The following is a 23,157-nucleotide window of genomic DNA, read 5'->3' as shown; positions in this document are numbered from 1 at the left end:
AAATTGGGAATAGAACCTGCTGATGAGTAAAAATGGGAATAGAAACTGCTGAGAAAGGTTATGAGTACCCCTATAAATACCTGTAAGCCTCAACTATGGGTGTGCAGTTGGAGGGAAAACTTCCCCCACTGTACCCAGTGCTGTATTGCTCATACTTTACCATATTAATTAATAAATTGACTGCTGCTTGGATATTGGCCAGTCAAGCTTCTTATTTATAACAGCATCTTATTTCCCTCAGGAGCCGAAGGTCTCCAGAGGATGTCACCGGCTTTACGGTGCAGCTTTTTGAGGGAGGATGTGAATGTTCAGAGTTCTTTGTCACCTGTTTTAGGACCGTAAGGTAGACGGAAAAATATCGCTTCAGTGGCCGAACGAGAAGCAGAGGCTGTGTTTGTTACACTCTGCTGCCTGGGTTCCGAGGCTGGAGGACAGCAGTGACATCCCTCTCACAACAAGGCGCTATCGGGGCTGCCCAGCCGGCGGCTCCGGAGGGCGGGACCGCTTTAAGGGGGAGCGGTTCGCCATCTTAGGTGCCCCCGCCCCCTGGCGCCACGTGACGCGAGCGGCCGCCATCTTAGGCTGCCCGCGCGGCCGGGCGGTCACGTGCGGCGGCGCTGAGGGGAGCGGGGCCGAGCCGGGCCGGGGCTCTGCGGCGCCATGGGGCAGTGCGGCATCACCTCCTCCAAGACCGTCCTCGTCTTCCTCAACCTCATCTTCTGGGTGAGTCCGGCCGCGCCTCGTCAGAGACGGCGGCTCCGGGGTTCCGGGTCGGAGCCTGGCCCCGAGAGCGCTGCGGGCCTCGCTTAGGAGCCGGGAGCCCTCCCTCCCCCGCACCGGCCCGCACGGGCTCGGTTCGTATTTAAACTCCCTATGTCTAACGGGCGTTCCGAGCCCCTTGGCGGGCTGAGGGGGTTCGGGGCTGGGCGCTGCCCTTCCCTCACAGTCCTCCTGCTGAGTTCCAGGCTGGGGAGCTGAACCTGGCCTTGAAGGTTTAACGAGCATTAGGGATCCTGGGGTAGAGGCTGTTGTGTAAGCGCGTACAGCATTTCTCTCTTGCATTATTGAGCTTCTCAAGTCTCTTGCAGTTTGATTTGTGTAGCCAGTTCGGTTTTTGTAGCGCTCTTTTTGCCATCTCGGGTTGGGCTGTCCGCGGCAGGACATCCCGAGCGCTCAGTGTGGGCACCGATCTCTCTCTGGGGCTGTAACACAAAATCAGGACATGGCTCTTTATCTATTTATATTTCATGTATTCCGCTAGCATTGTAGTGTGTAGGCATTGCTGAAACTTCCCACGGCTACAGTGACAGTAAGACAAAAGCTTACAAAAGAGGTAAGAGGGACAGTAGGTTGCTGTAAATGACCTTTTTCAGGATGAACAAATAGGCTCTAGCTTGGCATTGTATTCATTGTAATAATTAGCTTGTCAGAACAGTAACTTGTAACAGAACAGGCTTGTAACTCTCAAATCATAATTAAGAACAGTTTGTAGTTTCTGAAGAATTCCCTTTGTGCATTTACGTACTGCATTTTTCCTGCTCTAATCCCAGCTCCAGGAACAGAATATCTGTTGTCCCAGCTGTTCAGAGATTACATCTCCGAAAACGTAATAGTGGATAACAAGCTGTTAGACCATAGAAGTGTAGCTATATATAGCTGCTTCATTTACTATTGAAAGTCATGAGATATCTTACTAGCGTTACAGGATGACTGTTCTTGTCTGAATTTTTACAAAGGAATGCTCCTTAAGGGTGCCTGGAAATGATTCATGGTCAAGGAAAGTGCATGTCTGTGCATTCTTACCGGCGTTTGCCTATACAGCTCTTCTGGGAGAGGAGCAGGGAAGGTGAGGCATATTTGGTCTTAAGTGGTGCAGATTAGAAGTTTGTAATTCTGGCTGAGGTGCTCAGGCTCCATTCTTCATCTTTAAAGTAGTGACATCAATCTCTTAGTGCAGCGGTAAGGTTGGAATCTGCGTTGTTGGGTGTGGCTTTTTGTTATATGCATTCTTGCAAGTGACATTTTAAAAGCTCTTTAGCGACTCCTACATCATACTTAAAAGTTTTTGACTGGACACAGTTTTTGTGGGTTGCCTTCTTGAGGACACCTTGAAGCAGATTTTTCTGTAGTTGCTGATGTAAACGAGGCTCTGTTTGGAGTAAATGAGCACAAGTTCCGTGTGCAGTTTCTCCTCTGCTCCAGAAGCTTAGTGATAGGTATTGTTCGTTGTCTGATGCATTTAGTGATTTGGCTGCATGTTGGAGTTTGCAGTTATTCATCTCATACAGTGGTGGGGTCAAAGGTATTTTGTGTAATGCTGAACTTGGTGCTTTACAATTTTTGGTTACTTTTGAGACAAACTTGACTTAATTTAAAATGGGCAGAGTGTATTTAGATAAGATGTGCTTCACATCAAATTAAAATGTCATCAATCTTGTGTTCTGTAAACCACCTCCAGCCTACGAAGTCAGCAAGTGCTGATAGGTTTTTGGCACATCAGTGCCTGGGTTGCTTGTGTTGGAGCAACCTTGTAGCACGTAGAAAGGCAGGCTGTCTGAAAGTGAGTTACAGGAAGCAGTGGTGTTCCTTTCTTTCACAAGGTAGAGTCAGTAACTCATTTGTTGACTGAGCTGTGTATGTCAACATTTGGTGCTCTTCTGGTTGGCAGTGTAAGTGCGGCTGTGCTGTTACAGAAACCTTGTGCTTGTTGTGCTGTAGTTCCAGTGTTGACAATTAGATCATTGGGATTTCCTGAGACTTGGAAGTTAGACAAATGCCTAGAATTGGTCAAGTAACTATGAAATCTCCTTTAGCTGCTTTTGTAAATTTACTCTCTCCCTTTAAGGTTTCATATACCAGTCTTGTGTGCTATCAGTGTCTTCATGGTCACCTGTAGGAGCAGCAAGTTGTGATACACAGTGGGTTATAACTTCCCCCCTCACCCCGTGGGCCTCTTACTTGTGGGAGGATGTGAATGTTCAGAGAGATTTGATATCTGTCTTATGACTGAGATGTTTAGAAAATTATCAGTGCTGTGAAGAAATAGAGATATGCTTGTTATACTTTGAAGTCTTGGTTCTAACTTTTACAAATTTCTTTCAAGTCTGAAAGTGGCAGATCAGACCTTGCCGCCAGGTGACAACCACTTGCCACCTACAGCTACTGATTGCAATTCTCCAAGTTCATCTCACTTTGAAGAGTCTTGTGCTACTTGTTAAATTTTCGTTGACACTATAAAAAGTCATTTATTGTCTTGTGAAGCATCTTTCTACTGTGTAAAATTCTTAGATTAACTATACTTTCCTTACATGTTGGTAATACTGCAGGATTTTTATTTCGTAATGAAGATAGGCTGTGGAATCTGTCTAAAAGGGCAGGTACCAGTTTATCATGCAGAAAGCTGAATGGACCTTACCTTTCCACATTTTTGGTGTGGTATTTTGAGTTGTATTTGCAGGGGTGTTGAGCATTGAGTGCATCTCCTGTAGGTGCCCATGGTGCCTTTTAAATACAGTTCTGTAAGAAAACAGCATCATGACTGTAGTCATAAAGAGTAGCAGAGTGTAAATTTTGTGTGGCACACGTGCTTGAGTTTTGGGTGATTGTCAGAGTGTAGAAGGTCAAAAGTACTTGACCAAGAAATGCATGGATGTGAAGGATCAGTTAAAACTTCCCCTCCTTAGACCAGGGAGTACTGATCTGATTAGTAGTTTCTTAGTGTCTCATTTCTGTGAGTTAATTTTTTGGTAGATATGATTAATGGCAAAGGAAAGCCAGTCCTTCAGCTGACCTTTGCCTTAAGTTTGCCCAAGATTTATTTGTTCAGCTGGTGACTGCATTTAGGGGATGCTGAGCCCTTTAAGGAGGGCCATTGCATAGCAATTCATTGTGATGTGAAAGACTATGCAGCTTAGAAGTAATCTAACTTCTAGTGCATATATCTTCCTAATCAGCAAGATTTTTGTTACCTTGATGAAATGTAGATAATTAATTGCAAAAAAATTATAGTAAGGTATTTGAGAAGAGCATCTTCTTCAGGGCACCTCCTAAGGTCTGCATAATTTTGAAAGAGGAAGAAATGTATTTACCTGGAACAAATACCTAAAGACTGCTGTCAAATGTGTTTATTTTTGTGCCCTTAATTTAAGGCTTCATGGTGTGACTTGCATAATTCAGTTGAAACCAGTGTGAAGAGGAGATGAAGACAAAAATACTAAGGAAATGTTTTCAGTCTTAGTTTAGTTCCTAGGAAAGAATGATAAAATATTCAGAGTTTCATGTGGTCTTGCTTCAGAAAAGGGAATCTATTTTATATTCCCAAGGAATCTATGTGCTTTGACAGCCTGCTCTGCTAAAATAGTGCCAGATATCCTGGGCTTGCTGAGGTTTTTATCTCCCATCTCTGTGTCCTTCTTGAGAAAAGGAATGAGCTCTTCTTCTACAATACTTGCAACTCAGTAGTTGCAAACTCTTTAAGTTCTTGTAGCATTTAGCTGGCTTGAAATCATGACTATAACAGTTCATTTGACTAAGCTGGTATAAAACATTCTTGGGATGATTGTTTAGAGAGATTGTAGAGCACAAATACTTTCTAGATCTGTGCTCACCACAATGCAGTGCCCAAAGTATGGGGAAATGGAGGATTTTCTTAGAGGAACTGCAGCAGTCAATGTGTATGTAATAGGTTTAGGGATTTCTGGTAGGAAAAAAATAAAATGAAGCAATAGGAAAATTCATTCAAATTTAGTAGTAGAAAGGAAAATTAAAGTTCACTTTCTTACACATAGCAATAAGCCCAGTAATTTCTCCAGTTTGTTGTGAGCTTGAAAATAGTAACTGCTCTGGACTTCCAAACAAATTTCTTGAGAGTTCTTTGGTGGTCAAAGACTGTAATTGATGGATAAGCCAAAAGGTAACTTCACAGGGATTTCTTGTCCAAAGCCCTTTTGTTTTGAAAAGACAGTTTACATTCAGTTGCTTTTGGATGTAAAAATGTAACATTTTCTGCTTCTGCCACTATGGTAGTATGAAGAGAGTGTATTCTTCAGGATTGTGTAATGGTTTGGAATCCCGTGCATTAAAAAAATCAGTTCTTTTAATTAAGAAAATAAATATTTAAAACTCTCAAGTGTTGTGCCCTCTGAGTAATTTTTCTTACAATATTTGAATATGAGTTTTCAGATAGCAAACATGGGCCAGGTCCTGAATTTTAATAATAAATACTTTTATTTGCTTTTAAGCAACATGGTAGTGTCATTCATGTTTCTTTACAGGATGAATTTCAGGTCTTTGCCTGGGATTTTTCAGGATTTTTGGCATCTGGACTTGAGCTGAAAAGGTCTAATAGCTAACAAAACCAAGTTGCAAAGCTAAATGTGATACCTCTGAATAGTACAAGGAAACTGCAATATCACTTTACCTGAACTTTGATGCACAGAGTGCTCCTCGTTGTTCTCCTGCAGAGCAAGGAACCTGGGAACAGGAGAGCACCAGCTCAGGTTACAGCCCTGGTGACTGAATAGGTGTAAAAGAACGGCTGCGTTGTTACCCTGGCTTCTGAAGAGGTGGAATACTCAGATGCTGCACATCTTGCACTTGGAATATGGAATGCTGAATGCAAAAGCAGCCTAGCCCAGCCTTTTGCTGTAGCCTGAAAAGCCTTGGAATGTGAGGTGTTCAGGTGCTGCAGAATTGAGCGTGGCTAGCACAGACAGAGCAGTCTGGCTTGCTTGGATTTTACAGGGCTTGCTTGTTTTCTAAGCCTTTAAGATAGCTTTGACTGTGTTACAGAGCTGAATGGAATTGCTGTCTTTCTTCTCCCAGAAGATTTAGTAAGACAGAGCTCAGTGTTGAAGTTAAATTCCTACTGTTGAGAACAAAGATAAGAGTGTCAGGAAGCCATTGGGTTCTAAACTGGTTATGCATCAATTTCAGGAACCAGAGGAAATATCAAGTATAGGTGTGGGTTTGTTTGGGAGGGGAGTGGAGAGAGATAGATACACAGCAGTGAAGTGCTGAAAGGACTATAAGAGAAATAAACCCCAGAGAGATCCTGTTGGGCCTCTGAGGTTAAGGAAATAAATTTTGAAGAACAGGAAACTAAAAGGAAGACTTAAAAATTTTTGTCATCCCATTCTTTTTGTGACAGTAATCAGGTTATGAGTACTCTAGTGTTGGAAAGAACCGAAAATGTCTGAAATACCCTAGAAGTCAAATTATGGAGAAATGTGGAAAAACCTCACTTACTTAGGTACTGTTCTAAGAAGCCCAAAAATCTGGAGGCAGACCACAATACCAGTGTTCTGCTTATGGGTAGGCGATGTTCAGGAGTTGGTATGCATAGACAAAAGCAACATTAGAAAGGATGAAACTGATATAACTGTAGACTCTCAAAAATCTGTCCTGGAGTAGACATGTGCTTTGTTTTTTACAAGACGTGTTAGAAAGGCAGTGAGAACAAAGATACACTCACATTTAACATGAGGAAAGCAATAGATGTGTTGGGAAAATTGTCCTAGGACAGGATCCAGGCAGAAAAGCTGAGGGTTTGTTAGTGTAGAAAGCTTTTTTCTCACTTTATGCTTAGGTTCTTTTTATCAAAGATGATGCAGATGGTCTGTCAGAATATATCAATGGGTGCAGCTAACAATCCCATGCTTGAAAGATATTTCCATAGTGAAATGAATAATTGGTTTGGAGTGATGTCTGTGTTGCTATCAACATTTACCAATCAGCAATGGCAAAGCTGGCAGCAGTAGGAAAGACACCTTTATAAGAAATGTGAAATACTCTTCTTGCCTAAGAGGAGCATTCACACCTTGAATATCAGGTGTGTTTTCTCCCAAGATACAGTACTTTGCTGCTACCTTCATTTTCTTGTTCAGAGAGTGTGTTTTTCTTAAAACAGTGGATAAAACAGACTCTGAAGGGACAAATACCATTCTTTGGCCGAGTTAATTGAAACAGTACTACAGAAGAAATGCAGAACTTCTGCTGTGTGTTCTGTTAGGGTCCCAAAGTGAAGAAATGCCATAGCAAGGTGAAGAGTAAAAGTATGAACATGTAAGTAGTGTTGATCAGATCTCTTTGGCAGTAACATTATTAGGGTAGTGTAAGGAAGAATTTGCTTGTAAATGAAGCTGCAGTGTCCATAGTTGATAAATAAATGATCAGTGGAACAAGTTTAAATATCTTACACTCATTATCCTAGGTAGCCACAGTTTTGGTTTTCAGACTGCTGCAGTGTGTGAGCAGTACTGAAAACACAAAAACAGTTCTTGGTGTGTGTTTGCAGCCTACTTGGAAAACAAACTAAACCCTGAGACTGTATCAAGGTGCAGCCAGTGTACAGCCCTGTATGCCTCAAGGCTTGTGGGAGGTGAAAGTTGACTTTGAGAAGTGGCCATGAGCTTAAGAGGCTGTGTCACAGCAGCCCAAAGACTGCTCTAAGAACTTCTTCCATTTTTAACTAAGCTTTACTGGAATGTGTTGAGTGATGCTTATCATTGTGTCCTAGGGTCTTCCAGTTTTCCCTCCATAATTGTTGTGTATAATTGTTGAGCTTTTAATAACTCCATAGAGGTTCCAGCCAAAGCAGTAAAATCAATCCTTTTCCTAACTGTGAGAGGTCTATGTGTTTGTGAAACAACTTCTTTTGCAATGAGCTGTGTTCATTGATTGTACTTTTATATCAGTTTTTTTAAAGGTTAATTCATCCTAAAATAAAAGTGTGCTGCTTTAGGCTCAGGACCATGAGTTAAATGCAGCCAACTGTAAAAGGATGTGTGAATGCTGAATAACCAGTCATGTCCCTAGAGCATGCATGTTACCTGGCACACATTCAGGAACTGCTGCCATCTATTCAGAGCATTGAGCAGATTAAGTTGGAGAATTCTTCCTTCAAGCCCTCTTTATCAAAGACTTGTTTGAACTGTGTGCAGTTCATATATTTGGCTTCCATTTAGTGATAGGAAGTACATGATTGCAAACACAGTAGCTTTATATTCATTTGTCTTTGACTTGAGCAAGGTTGGACTTTGCAGATTTTCTGTTTACTCTGCAGGATGGTAAGCATTGAGATCTAGGTTATTTGATTTTTTTTTTTTAAGTTATCCTTGTGTCTATATAGACTTTGAGTTCCTTAGGTGATTCCTATTTTGAGATGGATGACTTCAGCACATGGTACTATTTTGGCTGGTTTGAGGTGGCTTGTTTGGTTTTAGGTGGGGGAGAGTCAGTTTGGGGTTGTTTTTTTTCTTTAAAAAACATATGTATTCAACTTTGTACTTGGTTTGCAACAGGTAATAAATGTGCATTTAACTGGTGCAGCCCTGGTCAACATAAACTGCACACTTTGTGTGGTTAGAACTGTCTTCTCTGTCAGTGTGGATTTGTTATTTATATCAGTGGATGGCGCTGCACTGTGTGCTGAGACCTGTTGGAGCTGCTGAGCTCTGAGGTGGGAGGGACCTCGGGCCTGTGCAGTGCCAGTGACTGAACACCTCTGAGCAGCCAGCACAGGGACTGTGCTTGGTATTCTGGCTTGGTTTCACTCCAAGTCACTCCTCATGCACACTCTAGTGATGCAAGCCAGAGGTAGGAGGAGAAATTCATCAAAAGGTGAGCAAAAAGGATTGCTTCAAAAGCACTTTTCTCGTCCCAGCCAAAACACTGGAGATCTCCCCCTTGCTGGGGTAGAGCAGGCTGAAATAAACAGTCCCGTGGTTGTGATGTGAAAGGAAAAGAGAAGGGAGTTCATCTCCAACTTGTTTATGTGTAAATAACCTGGTAGTGTTGCTGGTTTCATTGTCCTGTGACAGACTAAGTCCTGCACCTGTTCAAAAACAGTTCAGCTGTGGTACATGGGGAAGGAGTTTTAATCTTCATGGCTTTTAAACCTTGTGCAAGCTCCAGCAGGCACCTCTGCTCTCAGGACGTTCCCCCCTGCAGGTTACTTGTTGAAGAGGTAGCAGCAGTAGCTCTGAGGAGTGTGGTCACTTTATCACAGAGGCAGTGTCTGTTTCACAAACACCAGCTCCTTGACATTGTTCAGAAGTAACACATAAGGGCTGTCATGGATGATTAGTCATTCTTGTACCATGTGTGGAAGGGATTTAATGAAGTATTCAAAGCAGGCAGCTTTTAATCTGTCTAAAGGCTGCAAAAGCAATGTTTGTTAAAATGCATGTGCTTCTTGAAGTAGGGAAGGAAAGATAACACCTGTAGACAGATTTGATTTTTTTTTTTAAGGCTAATCTCCTTTTACTTCAAATATGTGCATTCTTCAAATGCAGTTTATGATCCAGATTTTTCTTAAACAAAGAGGAAGCCAATTAAATTCCAACAAAAGAAGGACAAAGGAGTTAACAAATGCTTCTGATTTCAGCTTTGTGGTATGTATTCTTTGCCTGATGCCATCCACAGCTGTGGGTTTTCATCAGCTACCTTGTAACATACCATATTTCTACCAAGCATTTTAGTTCTTAGAAATAGGGGATTACATCACTGGCTTGCCATTCACAGGCTTCATTGCTAGGCAACAGTTAATGTAATTCCATTGTTCAGTGACACTACTTTGAATCTTTGCTTTGTGTACAGAAAGTGTGTGTCTGCATTTTGCCATGTTGTACCTAATATGGCAGGCTTTGTACAGATGGATTAGCATTCCAACATCTGTGCAAAGCGGTGATTCTGCAGTAGCTTGTTCACTCTTGTCTGGAAAAGATGTCTTGGTCTTTGTGACTGAATTTTCAGTTTTCTCTCTCCTTATATGTACATAGCACCTTTTATTGGATGAATGTGAGCCTCCTGGGTGCCTTTGAGATTCCTGCAGAGTACACAATTCTGCTGCAGAAAGAGAGGTGGAGAGGTCAAATGTATTGCTCAGATCCATGCAGACGATGATACTTTTGAGCTGGCTCTTCATATCTTTTTCTTTGACATCGTGTTTCTGTAGCAAAGTGCTGCAGGGAATATTCCATACATGAAGTAATGTTCTGGTAGTGGTTGTGTGCTATTGTTTTATAGAAAGGAGTTGCAGTAATGTTGCAATACATCTGGTATGTAGTGGCAAACAGGGCTGAAATCCTGGATACCTTTTGTCTTGGGTCTTGTCTTGTTCTGTGCCACGCTGAACAGGCTTCCCAAGGAGGGCTTCCAGGTCTTGTGACACAGTCTTGAGCAGCCTGGTCTCAATTCATTGTTGAGCCTGCTTTGTGCAGGCAGCTGGGCTAGATTATGTCCTCCTAGACTGAAATATGGAGTGAGTCTGATTGTACAGCAACACAATCCAGCCTTGCAGTGTTACAGCTCCTGGAAGCTGCTGTATGTGTACTTGCCCTCCTCTTCACTTCAGGGAGGGGGTAGGTGTGAGGCAGTGAGTGGGAGCACTGGCTGGAGGCAGCCTGCAGTGTGTCACCTGCCAGCTGAGAGAGCTCTGGTGCCCAGGGTATGGATTGGTTTGTAACAGGGACACCACCCTTCACAGCAGAATGAAATTCCCCAGCTCATAGCTGAGCCATTGCATCTGCTGGGTGCATTGTTCTAGCTCAGCCTTCTAGTGGGACATTGGAAAAGCCTGTCATGAAACATTCAGATTATATTGTACACCACTGCGAGTTGATATTTCGTTCTGCAGCAAGTGTGAGGGTGGTTAGGAAAGATATTTGTACAGCACAAACTGATAAGGGCCTTGTATTTAAAAATAAACGTGTAGTTGGCTCCTCATGCAACAGTTGTCTCTCTTTCACTGGCTCTGCTCAGCCTAAAGATAGGGAAGGCATTGATGTGTTGGGATCCTTGTAACTGTAAGGGAGGCAAGGTCATGGCAGATGGATGTGAGAGCTGTGTCTTACTGTTTAAATGTGTATAGTTAGAGGTTTATCCTACAGAGCTTATTTTGCAATAACCTTTAAGTTGACTTTTTGTTTAAAAAGGACCATTTTGTATAACAATCCTTCTGAGAACATTGATTTTGCAGGTTTATGGTACATTTCTGTAGGTAGTTGCTTCTACCTTTTAGTAGTTGGTGGTTTGCATTTGTTTCTGCCTGCTTTCTGGTTGGAATCGAATTTTTCCAGTTCTGTGAACCCTTCAGAAATGATGTTGTTTCTAGCAGTTCATCTTTCCCTAGCAGAGGTTAAAGTTCATAATGTGTACATTTATTTTATTGTAACAGTAAGTCATAGATAGTAACTGACAAAATTTCTGAACATTAGCTTATGGTACTTGTTAAAATAATTGTTACCTTACTGAAGGAAGCGCTTGGTGTTCCAAGGAACTGACCATGTTTTTGTGCCTGTTGTAGGCAGCAGCAGGCATCCTGTGCTACGTTGGAGCCTATGTGTTCATCACATATGATGACTATGATCACTTCTTTGAAGATGTGTACACACTAATTCCAGCTGTTATCATCATCGCCGTGGGGACGCTGCTGTTCATCATTGGCCTGATCGGCTGCTGCGCCACCATCCGAGAGAGCCGCTGTGGCCTGGCCACGGTGAGTGCGCAGCTCCTGCAGAGTCTTAGTGTATACTTGCCTGCCTTCTCTCTTAATAAACTCCTAAAATACTACTTGAAGTTTTCACTTTATGGCCTTAAAAGTTATCTGCTTCATTTTTTAAGGAATGTCTTATTTCAATTTTCAGTTCTGAATAAAGGTGTTAAATGAAACAGTTGTAGCAGCAGAAGGCATCTCGGTTTTACCTTTTTTAGAACTGTGGTAATCTCATTAAAAAAGTGTAAAACCATATGATTAAGTCATAACAGTTTTTAAATCTCACTTTTATCTGTTGTGGTTGAAAAGCTGAATTGGAGGGAGAGAAGTGATTCAGGAGCCTTCTTGCTTTAAGTTTCTTGCATCAGGGTAGCTAAGGGTTGTCATAAGGCCTGATTATTTTCTTAATGGTTTACTCGGGACACTTGGTTGGCAGTATTTATGCCCTGTGTTTCCAGGTGTTGGAGCTGTAATTTTTCCTTGAAAACCAGGTAGGGAAGAGGAGAGGCTGTGTTTGAATTGTCCCCACAGGAGGGTTTGGGGCTTCTTTTGTTGAGTGCTGTGTAGACTTCTTTAAAAGTGCTCAAATACAGCAAGACGAATGCATAGCTTGCTGTCTTTTCCAGTTGTCACAGAGCTTAATCTGAAGAAGCATTCCCTTAGTCCATCTACCACTCTTAAGTAACTGCCTGGATAGCCTCTCTGATGAGACATTCCTATTTATCTAACAAAGAAAATTGAAAGAACCACTTGATTAAAGACCTGCAGTATGGTATTTTCAGTACTAATGACAGCTGAACTTGCCTCACTGGGCAGCTTCTTATTGCTTGGTGAAGCTGTGAGCATTAAAGTTTCTTGAATGAATTCTGGGCTCATTTGGTCAATTTAAGTGCCTCCATTAAATTACCTGTTAAATCAAAACCTTGCAGCAAAAATAACTTTCTATATAAAAATCTACATGGAGCCTTTCATTAGGCAAATGAATGAAACTATTTGCACAAACACCTTTGATTGTATTTTGCAGTTTGTGATGATCTTGCTCCTGGTTTTTATCACCGAAGTTGTGGTCGTGGTTCTTGGATACATTTACAGAGCAAAGGTAAGAACTTCTCAGTTTTGTTGTGAATTCTGACCATAATACAGAAGTGTAATCTTTACTGTTTGATTCTGTAGAACTGGTAATGGGTGTTTAAGGGATTAAAATCAGAAATCTGAGTGGATTATTCTGTGATACCAGTACCTTAAAATCTAGAACATGAATGCAGAGAGCTATCTTGTAGGCAAAAAATTACCTACATCATTAACAGTTAACAGGAGAAGGGAGTCACAGTACTTCATACCTTTACATTTTCCACATGATCTTATTTGTTTTTGCTTTGACTTTGTGAATGACTGAGGCTATGCAATGTTTGAACATGGGACATATTTTTTTGATATGCAGCAACTTCAGTGTTGTCATGTGTTTTGGTGTGCAAACTAACACTGCATAATAATAAAATGAAATAGATTGAATGTGGTTATGTATACTTTCTAGCATTACTCAGGTTGCTGACAGGGATTATAGCTAAACAAATTACAACTTTCCCCACTGTTTATGGAATTAAGAAACAGGGCCAGAAAAAATGAAATTAGATGTGCTTCTTCTAGCATAATGTATGATAGAAAAAAAAAGACCAGAGAAGGCATTTTAGCTGTGACGTGGAGCATGTAGCATGTTTGCAGTGTAGCACACTCAGGGATATCTTACCAGCAAGCTGAACTACACTACCATTTCTCTTTCTTTGGCCTTTTGTGAACAACACAGGTTCAGCATTCTCTCCTCCTTGCTTTCTCCTGCTGTCCTGGAACAAATTGGGAAACAGCTTGGAAGTAAAAGTGGTGGTTTTGCTTGGGCTCCAGGGAAGGCTGCTTGGAGCAAGCAGTGACCACACAACCTTGAAGTGTTTGTGTTACAGACCTGGTGCATGACACTTAAAACAGGCTGCTTCAACAGAAGTGCTCTACTGGCCATGCTGGAACTCAGAATATGTTTTTTCTCATGCTTTGCATTTGAGTTCTGGTATCTTGGCAGTGAACTGAGATGATCATTGGGGATTCTCAAGTTTATACTGGAAGTAGGCCTTAGAAGCCACTGAGGAAAGCTCTACAATTCCAGGGGAGTAGGAAGTGGGTTCTTATATGTGGATCTGAATGGCTTCCTTCTGTTTCAGTACTTGCAGAGGAATACTTCAATATGTGCAGGAACTACCCTGGATGTGATCTGGACTAAGCAGCAGTCACTTTATTGTCTTCCATGGTCCCATCTTGAAGGGACTTGCTGTTTTTCAGTGAGCAGTATTCACAGCAGATGCATGGATCTGCCTTGCCCGGCTGTGTGTTCCTGTTGTTTCTCTTTTTTTGGTTTGCTCTCATGCAGTGGGTAATGCAGGGCCAGAGCTTGGGAGAAGAGGGAAGGTTGTCTGGTTTTGGTGGCAGCCTGTGAAGCTGTTTGTGGAAGTCAGTATTTGAAAACTGAGCCTTAAATCTTTGGAAAGGACAGACAGGTTTTGTTACTAAAGATGGCAATTGTCTAGTACCCTACAGTATCTAGCATCTTAAACTACTGTTTCAAGTACAACAGAAATAAACAGAAATAAATTTATTATCAGTGAGCTGGGAGGGGAAGTCTGCTTAGGCTTCTGATTATTTTTGCCAGGATAAATAAGTCAGCTTTATGCTTGTTAATTTTGGTCTGTTGTTTCTGACACGGTTTGTACACATCTGTTGGAGCCTTGTTTTGGCTTTTCTAAAGGCACCTGAATCACGTGAGAAGTACTTTGTGTTCACCTTACAAACTTGCAAACAAAAGGAAATATTAAAGTCATAGCAGTTGTAACATTGGGCATAATGCCTCAAGGAAGTGGCACTGTGCTCTCTTAAGATCCCATTATTGGTCTTAAAATTGTTTAATTTTCCAGCACGCCTCTGTAAACCTGTGTGTTGATCCTAGTCAGACTTTCAGAACTGTGTGAAACGTGCCCAGGCCCTGCTGAGATGGGCTGAGCTGCTGCAGAGCCTTCCAGCCATTGGTCCTTAGCTGGAAAAGTCAGACTTTTTGGAAGTGCCAGTAGGGATTAAACAGGTTTGGTTGTTTGAGACCTGCAGGTTTTTTTCCTCTGGATGGAGGGGTTCACTCTCTTCATTGTTCACTAAACATGCCAGTTAACTAGAGCTTGTGATTTCTCTTTGGATCTTAAGGAATTTGCATGGTTTTCAGGCATAATGTTGCCCTGAATGAACTGCAAGCCAAATTATGCATGAACAAGCACTGAAATAAATTATTTTAAAATGTACGTGACAAATTGAACAGCTGTTTTGTTATGAGTTTGAGTTGTAAATCAAATTAATTAAATCATCAAACAATTGATTTTAAACTGGTCTGAAATGAGTTGCCTGTGGAGGCTAAATTGGCTTTTATGCATACCTGTCTTGAAATAGGCAGCATTCTTGAGGAGGGGGTGGTGCTGGAATTCAGCTTGTGCTACTGCTGCATCAAAATCTTCCATTGAAGTATTTAAAGGAATGATGTGTTAACAAGACCTTCCTACTGTAGCTTGCAGATCTGAAGAATATGCATGCTTAGTGCTCAATCCTAAAAAAAATTGCATTCCTTGCACATAATTCCTGTCAAATGTGATAGAAAAAATCAAATCAGAACTAATCTTAAAATGGCAGAAATGTTTATCTATGCTAAACTGTGTATTGTTTAAGTAATAGTTTACAGTGATATATAGTATTTAAAAGGTTCTAGTAAGATTTTCTCCAAACCGGCCATCACAGAATGCCTTTAGAGGGGACAAGTGATGGTTCTTGAGTGGCATCCATTTCTAACACATGTACTTGACAGCATCCTGACTCAGTTACAGTAGGTCTAAAACCTATTGCAGTAAATGTTGCTATAAACAATGTACTGCTCCTTGGGAAGCCCTGGAGCCTGGGGCTGAGCAGAGAGCCTGGTCACTGTAGGGTCAGCCAGAAGGCATCTTTGAGCATTTATTTACCCGTGCTTCAGCCAGAAGGGTGGGTGGTATGACTAGTAACTTTTGATCCCAATATCCTCATAGTCCCAAGGGAAATGGGTTAGCCCAGATGGTGATAATGGTTTTGGTTTGGGACCTTGAAGTAGAGAGGTGAGTGCATGTTCTTATGGACAGCCCTTAACTTCATGAAATCTGTTCTACAGTGTCACAAGAAAAGCTGTTCCTGTTCTGAGAGACAATGCAAAGCTACTTTGCCTAAGATCTGGAAGGTAGCTGTGCCTGGATTTTCCTTCTCCTGTAGCTGCAAGCTGGCAACATCTTAGCAAAAGTCAGGGTGGAACTTTAGGAAGCTGTACCACGGAATTATGCTGATTTCAGATGATGGGGAGTTACCTTGGTTTCCTGAAATGCTGTAGCTGGAAGCAAAATGATGTTCCCTAACCTGTGCTAATGCAGCTGCTTTTCTGCCCCTGCTAGGTGGAGGATGAAGTTGATCACAGCATTCGGAAAGTGTACAACCGATACAACGGCACCAACCCTGACGCCGCCAGCCGTGCCATTGACTATGTACAGAGACAGGTGAGACAGCGACACACAGGCCAGTGTTCCACTCCTTCCTGTCCTTAAAACACAGATGCTGTTGCTCTGCTGCTTGTGCAGATGTCCTTCCTCCACTCTGACAAGTCTAGGAAACCGCTGAATGGACAACAAATAGTTCAGCTTTGTTAAAATTAATATTACTGCTGTGAGGGAGATATATTTTTACATCATTAGGTATCTCTCAATCTGTGCTTGTATTCAAATATGTAGTACTAAAGTGTTTTTCTGCAATGGAACATAATATGCTTCTCCTCCTGGTGTTGCAGTTAGAATTGAATGCTTTACCTGTCTGATTTTCCAGCTGCGCTGCTGTGGCATCCATAACTATTCAGACTGGGAGAATACTATCTGGTTCAAACAAACTAAAAACAACAGTGTGCCCCTCAGCTGTTGCAAAGCAGCCCTCAGCAATTGCACTGGCAGTTTGACCCGCCCCATGGACCTTTATTCAGAGGTAAGGCAGCCACAATTGTGGCTAACACAGCCACAATTCATTTTCTTTGGGAGAAATCAAATCTTGGGTGTATTTGCTTGAACAGAAAGTAGATGCAGTTAATCCTTTCTCTCCTCTTTTCATCTGTAAGTAATTTTTGTGTAATTAGTTTTTTTAGTATTAGCATTATCTTTACGCCCTGTGTGATGCTTTTGGGGGTTTTTGGTGTGTCTAAATATGGTTGCCAGATTGATACATAAGAAGCCTACTTGTTTCAGGGGTGTGAAGCTCTGGTTGTCAAGAAGCTTCAGGAGATCATGATGTATGTCATCTGGGCAGCACTAGCATTTGCTGCTATTCAGGTAAGAGAATGTTCTTTATTTGTTAACTTCTTTCAGATTAGATCTAAACTGCAGTACAGATAACTACAGGTATGCACATACAGATATTACCCTTTAACACAGAACTTGCCACTGCTATGGGATATATATTCTGTTAGAGCTGAACAGTCAGTGTTATATGCAGTAATCCACTCTGATGGAAATGGTAAATTACTTTTATCTAGGTATTAAGTATCATAAATGTCCTCTGATAGCATTTAACACTCAAAGATTTTGCATGGTGTTTAATTTCCAGCTTTTAAACAGCTCATTTTTCATGCTGTTTTAGAGGTACATTATCTTAACTCTGGTTCATGGTGTATAAATCATGTCAGGACCACCCAGAGATACACCAGGGTTTTTGATAGTGTGCTCTGCTCATGTGCAACTGAGCTTTGCTGTGTGTCTTGAAGATTTCTTGGGTTTTGGGCTTGAACAGAGAGGCTCTAAACTGCACACTCTTCCATGAACCTTGTTACAGTTACCCTGGTCATAACAAAAGGTAACTGAGGAAATAAACTAATGTGTATATTAGTATTTACTCCATTTTAAGGAAGAAAATAAAGACTAGAACAGTCTCCCAAACATATTTGTAAAATTGAAATTTTGAATGCTCATCAAGTGGCACACTTAGTACATTAATAACATTCTTTTCAGACTGTGCCTATGTTATGGTCTCTGAGCAATGTAGTACATATGCTGAATCCCAGGAGACTTAAAAACTAATTTCAAAGTTACTTGAGTGCTCTTAATAGCATTTGAATTCAGAAAACATACCTGTCAAGTCTGACAATGTAAGCACTTTTGTTTTCAAAAGGAACTTTTGAGCTGGATTGTATGTTTGAAGGTAAATAATCTTTTGCAAACAATCTTGTGAAAAGAGGGGTTCCCTCTGTGCTTCAATGTTACAAGGATGTACTCATAGTACTGTATACAGTCATGTTGAGCTGTTCAGACCCAGACTACTTCAGCTGTGGAACTTCAAAGTTGATGAGATCTGTGCTCAGTCTCCTGAAGGGAAGGTATAGTTTTAATTGTCTTCCTTAAAACTTTAGTTGTTAAAGCAATACTTGGTCTGCTTGAACAATGAAATGTGTTTGTGTACTGAAAATTCATGTCTTACCACAGCCATAGTTACTCTGACAAAGTTTTATGTCAGGAAAAAAGTGTATCTGATGAAACTGGCTGAGGAGAATGCCAAGAGGAGGCATTATTATTAATTCTGGAGTTTGCAGGTTGATGAACAGGCCTGCCCCAAAATGCAGCACAGTTAGAATCCTTTCTGGCCCTGGCCCAGAGTTGGACGCATGCTTGCAGTGGCTGTGTGGCTGCTTGCACACCTCTGTTCAAAATGTTCTTTTATTTATCTCCTGAAATTGAGACATAAGTTCTGACATCTTTGTCTTTGCCATACAGAATTCAAGCATGTACTTGGCTCAATTCTCAGCAGAATGGTCTGTGGGCTAAGTGAAAGGGAGATAGAATGTATACTTCAGCACATGGCTGCAACTTGGGTCATACCCTGTAAGCTTAGAGGAATTATTATGTTTTTCTTACCATTTGTGAATTTTGCTACTTTCCCTATGCTGGCTGCACAGTCCCCTCTGAACAGATTATTTTGTTATGCAATGAGGCTGTTCAAAGTTCATTACCGCTGGTAGCCTATAGTCAACAAATTTAACCTTCAGTAATTGCTTTAAAATTAAAAGACTGAGAAGAGCATTTTTGCAAGGCTTGAAATTTATTAACAACTTAGTCTTTTCTGCATAGAAGCAATTTTTGGTATGTTCATGTTTCAGTTACCATGGGGATCTTCCAGTGTGCAATAATTCCCTGGTCCCAGCCACAGTGACAGCACAGAACTATTAATAGCTAGGAGGCAAACTGAAGGGAGCAGAGACACAGCTTTTGTGGCTGGTGATCATTTACAAAGGGCACCTGTATATACAGCCAGGGAGGTTTTGTACAAAATTAGTTTGGGGAAAGATTGAATGTAGTTATTGCTAGCAGGGAAATTAAAGCCAAAATTAATAAAAAACTAAACAATCCTCCTGAATGCAGGAGGTGTTCAAACTTCCCTGAATGCTGTTGAAGAGGAGGATGGATGGATCCTTCCTCAACACAGATGTCTAAAATAGCTGTTCACAATATTAAATAGCAACCAAAGAAACAGACTCAAATGCCTTGAAATGTTTAGAGGTGCAAGCATTTTTTAAATGACATAATAAATAATGTCTGTAGAGTGCACTGATATGAGTCACTTTGTTTATAGTGAATTCTAGGAATATGCTCAGAGACCTTCTAAAGGATAGAAATGGTTTAAATAGTAACTCTGAAGTTAATTGCATGAGGTTTTACTGGAGTACCTGAATGTTTAAGATTTCACACAACTGTATATAAATTAAATATCTCGAGGGAGTCATTGAGCAGGGTTGTCTTTGTGCAAATAGGTGCAAATGTGCTGGATCTACTTTTATTCACTTGATGTATATGGCTAGAATGAATTCTAGCAAAGGACTGAGGGAGGTGTTGCTCTGCATCACACTTCTCTTTTTATCCTGGCTTTAAACAGCAGAGAAGTTCTTGTACTTGCAGGCTGTGAGCCTTCTTGAGAGTTCTGTAGCCACTGGCAGCTCCCATAACTCTCCATTTTACAAGTGTAACTGAAGTGGGTTTCATTGTAGATATTCCCTCCTCACTGAGAAGGGCTGTGTCCATGACCAGTCATTCTCCCATGTGACTTGTTCCTCTTGCTCTGACACAAGTTTATGAGCCTGAGCACCCTGATGATGTCCCTGCTTGTTGCAGAAGGGCTTGAATGGATGGCCCTTAAAGGTCTGTCCCAGCCCAAACCATTTCATGATTCTATGATAATATATTTAGGAGTCAGTCTGGGAGCTGGAACCACCTGAGTGAAGAAAGTTGCTGTTTTTAACAACAGCTCAAGTACCATACTGTGTTACTCTCCATAATGCTTTGTAAACCTGAGCTGATTTCTGCTATACATCCAAAGCTGATAATGCACTGCAGACAAAGAAGAGCATTGATCTTTACAGCTTGTTCCTTTCCAGGAAATTAAAAAGCTCATACTGGAATTTCATCATGACTCTTCCTAACCACTGCATATTTGGATTTAGGATTCTTCAACATTCTGTTTTCAGTCTGTCAGCAGACTGGAGTACTATAATGTGTGCACCATCATTTAGTTTTAAAACATGTTACACATCTGATGTTTGCATTGGCCTGCATTTTTAAAAGGTCAGTAATTCTCATTTTGTCCCAGTACTACTTTCACTGGGCTTTTGCTGTATCAGAGAGGAAATTCTACACTTGTCTGCTCACCCATTTCATTTTAGCTTGCTTTCTGTCCGAGGGGATTTTTTGTGGTGTCTTTTTGGAGTGGATTCCTTTTTAAGAAATGAAGTTGTGTTCAGAGTGGTGCTTTACAATCCAGAGATACTTCAGGAGGCTTCTGTCCTATTTGCATCTGTGAATAAGCTTCCATGCATACAACCAAATCAATACAATCTCACACTTTACTAGAAGCTATTGCCAGTTATTGTAAATCAGAAAACATTACCAACACTATACCTGCTAATTTTGTTGGTACAGTCTTATTCTACCTTCAGTATGCATGCAACTTCTTTAAAATACCATGCCCTGTATCCCTGATTTTTTACATGGTTTAAGTCTTGTAAGTGGACACAGGGTGATCATTCCCTAAATCATGGGAAGCATGCCAGCACAGTTGTGGTACTGTGAATTTTAACATGTCTAAAAGTGAATTATTTGCCTTAGATTTAAGCTTTCTAGTATGACATGTTCACAGAGAGATAGTTCTATGAAATTTCTTTCTAAAGCCCATTGTCATCATAGCAGTTAAGCTGATGCATTTGAGTTGCACTTGAGTTTTCCATACCAGATATGGTACCTAAACATCTGTACCTTTCATTAAAAAACATCAGGAGTTTTTTCCATCTGAATCTGAATTACTGAGGTGGAATGCAGGTGGCTGACAAAAAAAAAGTCATGTTTTAGATGTCCAGGGTAATCTTGTAAGAAAATGAAGCTGAAGCTTGTGGCCCTAGGAGTTCCCAGCAGGAGTGGAGGCTCTTTCAGGAAGGGTGGTTTGTTGCCATTTGTTGGTTCCAGTCTTGAAGCATGCTGGCAGTCTGTGCTGAAGCTGAGTCTTGAAGATTTCCCTTGTTCTCAAGCTTGTTCTCTGTTTTTTCTCCCCAGCTTCTGGGCATGTTGTGTGCCTGTATAGTTCTATGTAGGAGGAGTCGGGATCCTGCCTACGAGCTGCTCATTGCTGGTGGAACCTATGCCTAGAAGAGAATTCCAACATGCAGTTCAATCTTCCCCCTGTTCCCTGGAGGGTGAATGGGCCAGGTTTTCTTCCATAGCTTTCTTGCCCCAGCTTATTCCAAGCACACCTTTCAAACATGAGGGCAGCCGCACTGTGCACTGGTGATGGGCAACAACAGCTTTACACAACCCATAGAATTACCTGTGACTTTCACTGTTTTAGCCAGCTATTCATGTATCTAAATGTTTTAGTATGCTAGTAAACTTTCTAATTTCAGAACCATTTGCAAGTTAAGTGTAATTTGGTTGATATGAAAGTCAAAGGATGTGTGCCTACTTTGGTAGATTACCTCTAAGCATTAACTGGCTGATTCTTGCATATATAGAGAGAGGAAGTCTTAAACCTTCACTACATGGAACTTTTCTGGCCAAAGTTGTACAAAGGAAGCCAGCTGTATTTAATTTGAGAAGAAAAAAATGTTTTAATCTTGCCCCTCACCAGTGTCACTTTTAAAAAAGAGAAAAACACTTAAGTCCAGTATACTTTATATATAAAGAAATTGTAGGGAAAAAAAACTAACCAATTTTAGGATTATGTGACTGCAATTTTGACCTTCAGAGATCCAGTCTTTCAAACATTAGTGGTTTAAAATACAAGCTGGCTTTTCAGGAGTATAATGTATGCACTACTGTTCTATAATGAAATATTTCATTTTTCTATGAAGAGCGTTTTATGTGTTGAGTGAACTCTTAGACTGTAGACCTTCAATTGGTTTGGAAACAATGTAGCCATGTAGAGTAGCCAAGTAGTATGTGAAAGTGATCTCAACTGTAAATAATAAACCTGATTAAATAAATCTCTGTATATCCTCCCTATAAACATGTCTTGTTTTCTGTTTAAGATTCCAGTGTGTTTGGTCCGATGGAGTCTGGGTGTGCTGGATACACAAACTGTGTGAAAACAACAGTTTTGGGTGGCTTCACTTCAATAGATCTGTATTTATGGTTTGCTGGAAACCTGATTGTATTGTTTGTTATTTTTATTTGAAACAACAGCAGTGAAACACAGAACAACAAACTTCGCTGAACTTGATGGAAAGTTAACATCTTGTGCATACAATTAAGGAAGAATCTGTTGCCTCCAAACAGTGGGTAATGAACAGCTTTACTGTAACTGCTGTATGTTAATTATGTTTTACTGTGTCTTGCATTATTCAGGTACTTAGTCACTGCCCTACTTTCAGTGTCTTCAGGTTCTTCCTCCTTTGCAGAAGCCAGGAATGCTCAGAATTTTTACCAGTTGCTTATGTACAAAGCAGACATGCTTCTCTGAACTGACCTCAAGATAATCGCAAGTAACTGAAGAAACATCACTCAGAAAAAGAAAATTCTAATGTGTGCACACTGCTGAGGCCGTGGTGGTTTATTGGAGGATTTTTCTCAGTGCTGTTACACTGCTGTAGAAGTGTCCCTGTGGAATTCTGTTAACTTCTAAAGGTGGATTTCAGTGATACTCCCTTGGGACTTAGATTTTCATTCTTAGTACAGCATGTGCCTCAACCCAGAGACCTCCTGACTGTGGCATCACATTTCCCAGATGTGACAGCAAGCCTGCTCACTGCATTTGATTATCTTCATATTGTATTGCAGATTGTAAATGTGGAACTAATAAGATTGAGATCACCCTGGCTTGTAAAAATCATTGTGGAGAGGTTGTATGACAGACCTGTGTTGCACAAAATAAGCCTAAGGATGCTTAAAAAGGTGGTCAGCTCTTAGCAGCTGCAAGGCAGAAGGAAACTCCAGTCATGAGCCTGCATATGCCCCTTTGAAATGAGGATAGCTTGGGGGAGATAACAGTGCTTGTTAATCTGGCTGGAAGACATGGATTTGAAGTACAGATGACTTGACAGTACTTGCATG

The 23,157-nt window shown here is 41.0% G+C and overlaps 1 protein-coding gene across 1 annotated transcript; it reads left to right on the top strand.

Annotated features, from left to right (window-relative positions):
• Positions 1-578: 578 nt before the first annotated feature.
• TSPAN3 (tetraspanin 3) lies at positions 579-22,114 on the top strand. Its single transcript, XM_054272882.1, has 7 exons — positions 579-723; positions 11,306-11,497; positions 12,519-12,593; positions 15,991-16,092; positions 16,415-16,567; positions 16,825-16,908; positions 21,166-22,114. Exons 1-7 carry the CDS (start codon positions 661-663, stop codon positions 21,256-21,258), a joined length of 762 nt encoding a protein of 253 aa, XP_054128857.1. The 5' UTR covers positions 579-660; the 3' UTR covers positions 21,259-22,114.
• Positions 22,115-23,157: the final 1,043 nt, after the last annotated feature.

Source organism: Melozone crissalis, unplaced genomic scaffold (assembly GCF_028551555.1).
Source record: "Melozone crissalis strain CALT ecotype California unplaced genomic scaffold, PUWL_Pcris_2 ptg000014l_1, whole genome shotgun sequence".
In the NCBI taxonomy this organism is placed as follows: domain Eukaryota; kingdom Metazoa; phylum Chordata; class Aves; order Passeriformes; family Passerellidae; genus Melozone; species Melozone crissalis.
The sequence above is the reverse complement of the archived record's forward strand: the minus strand, read 5'-3'. Positions and strand labels throughout refer to the sequence as shown.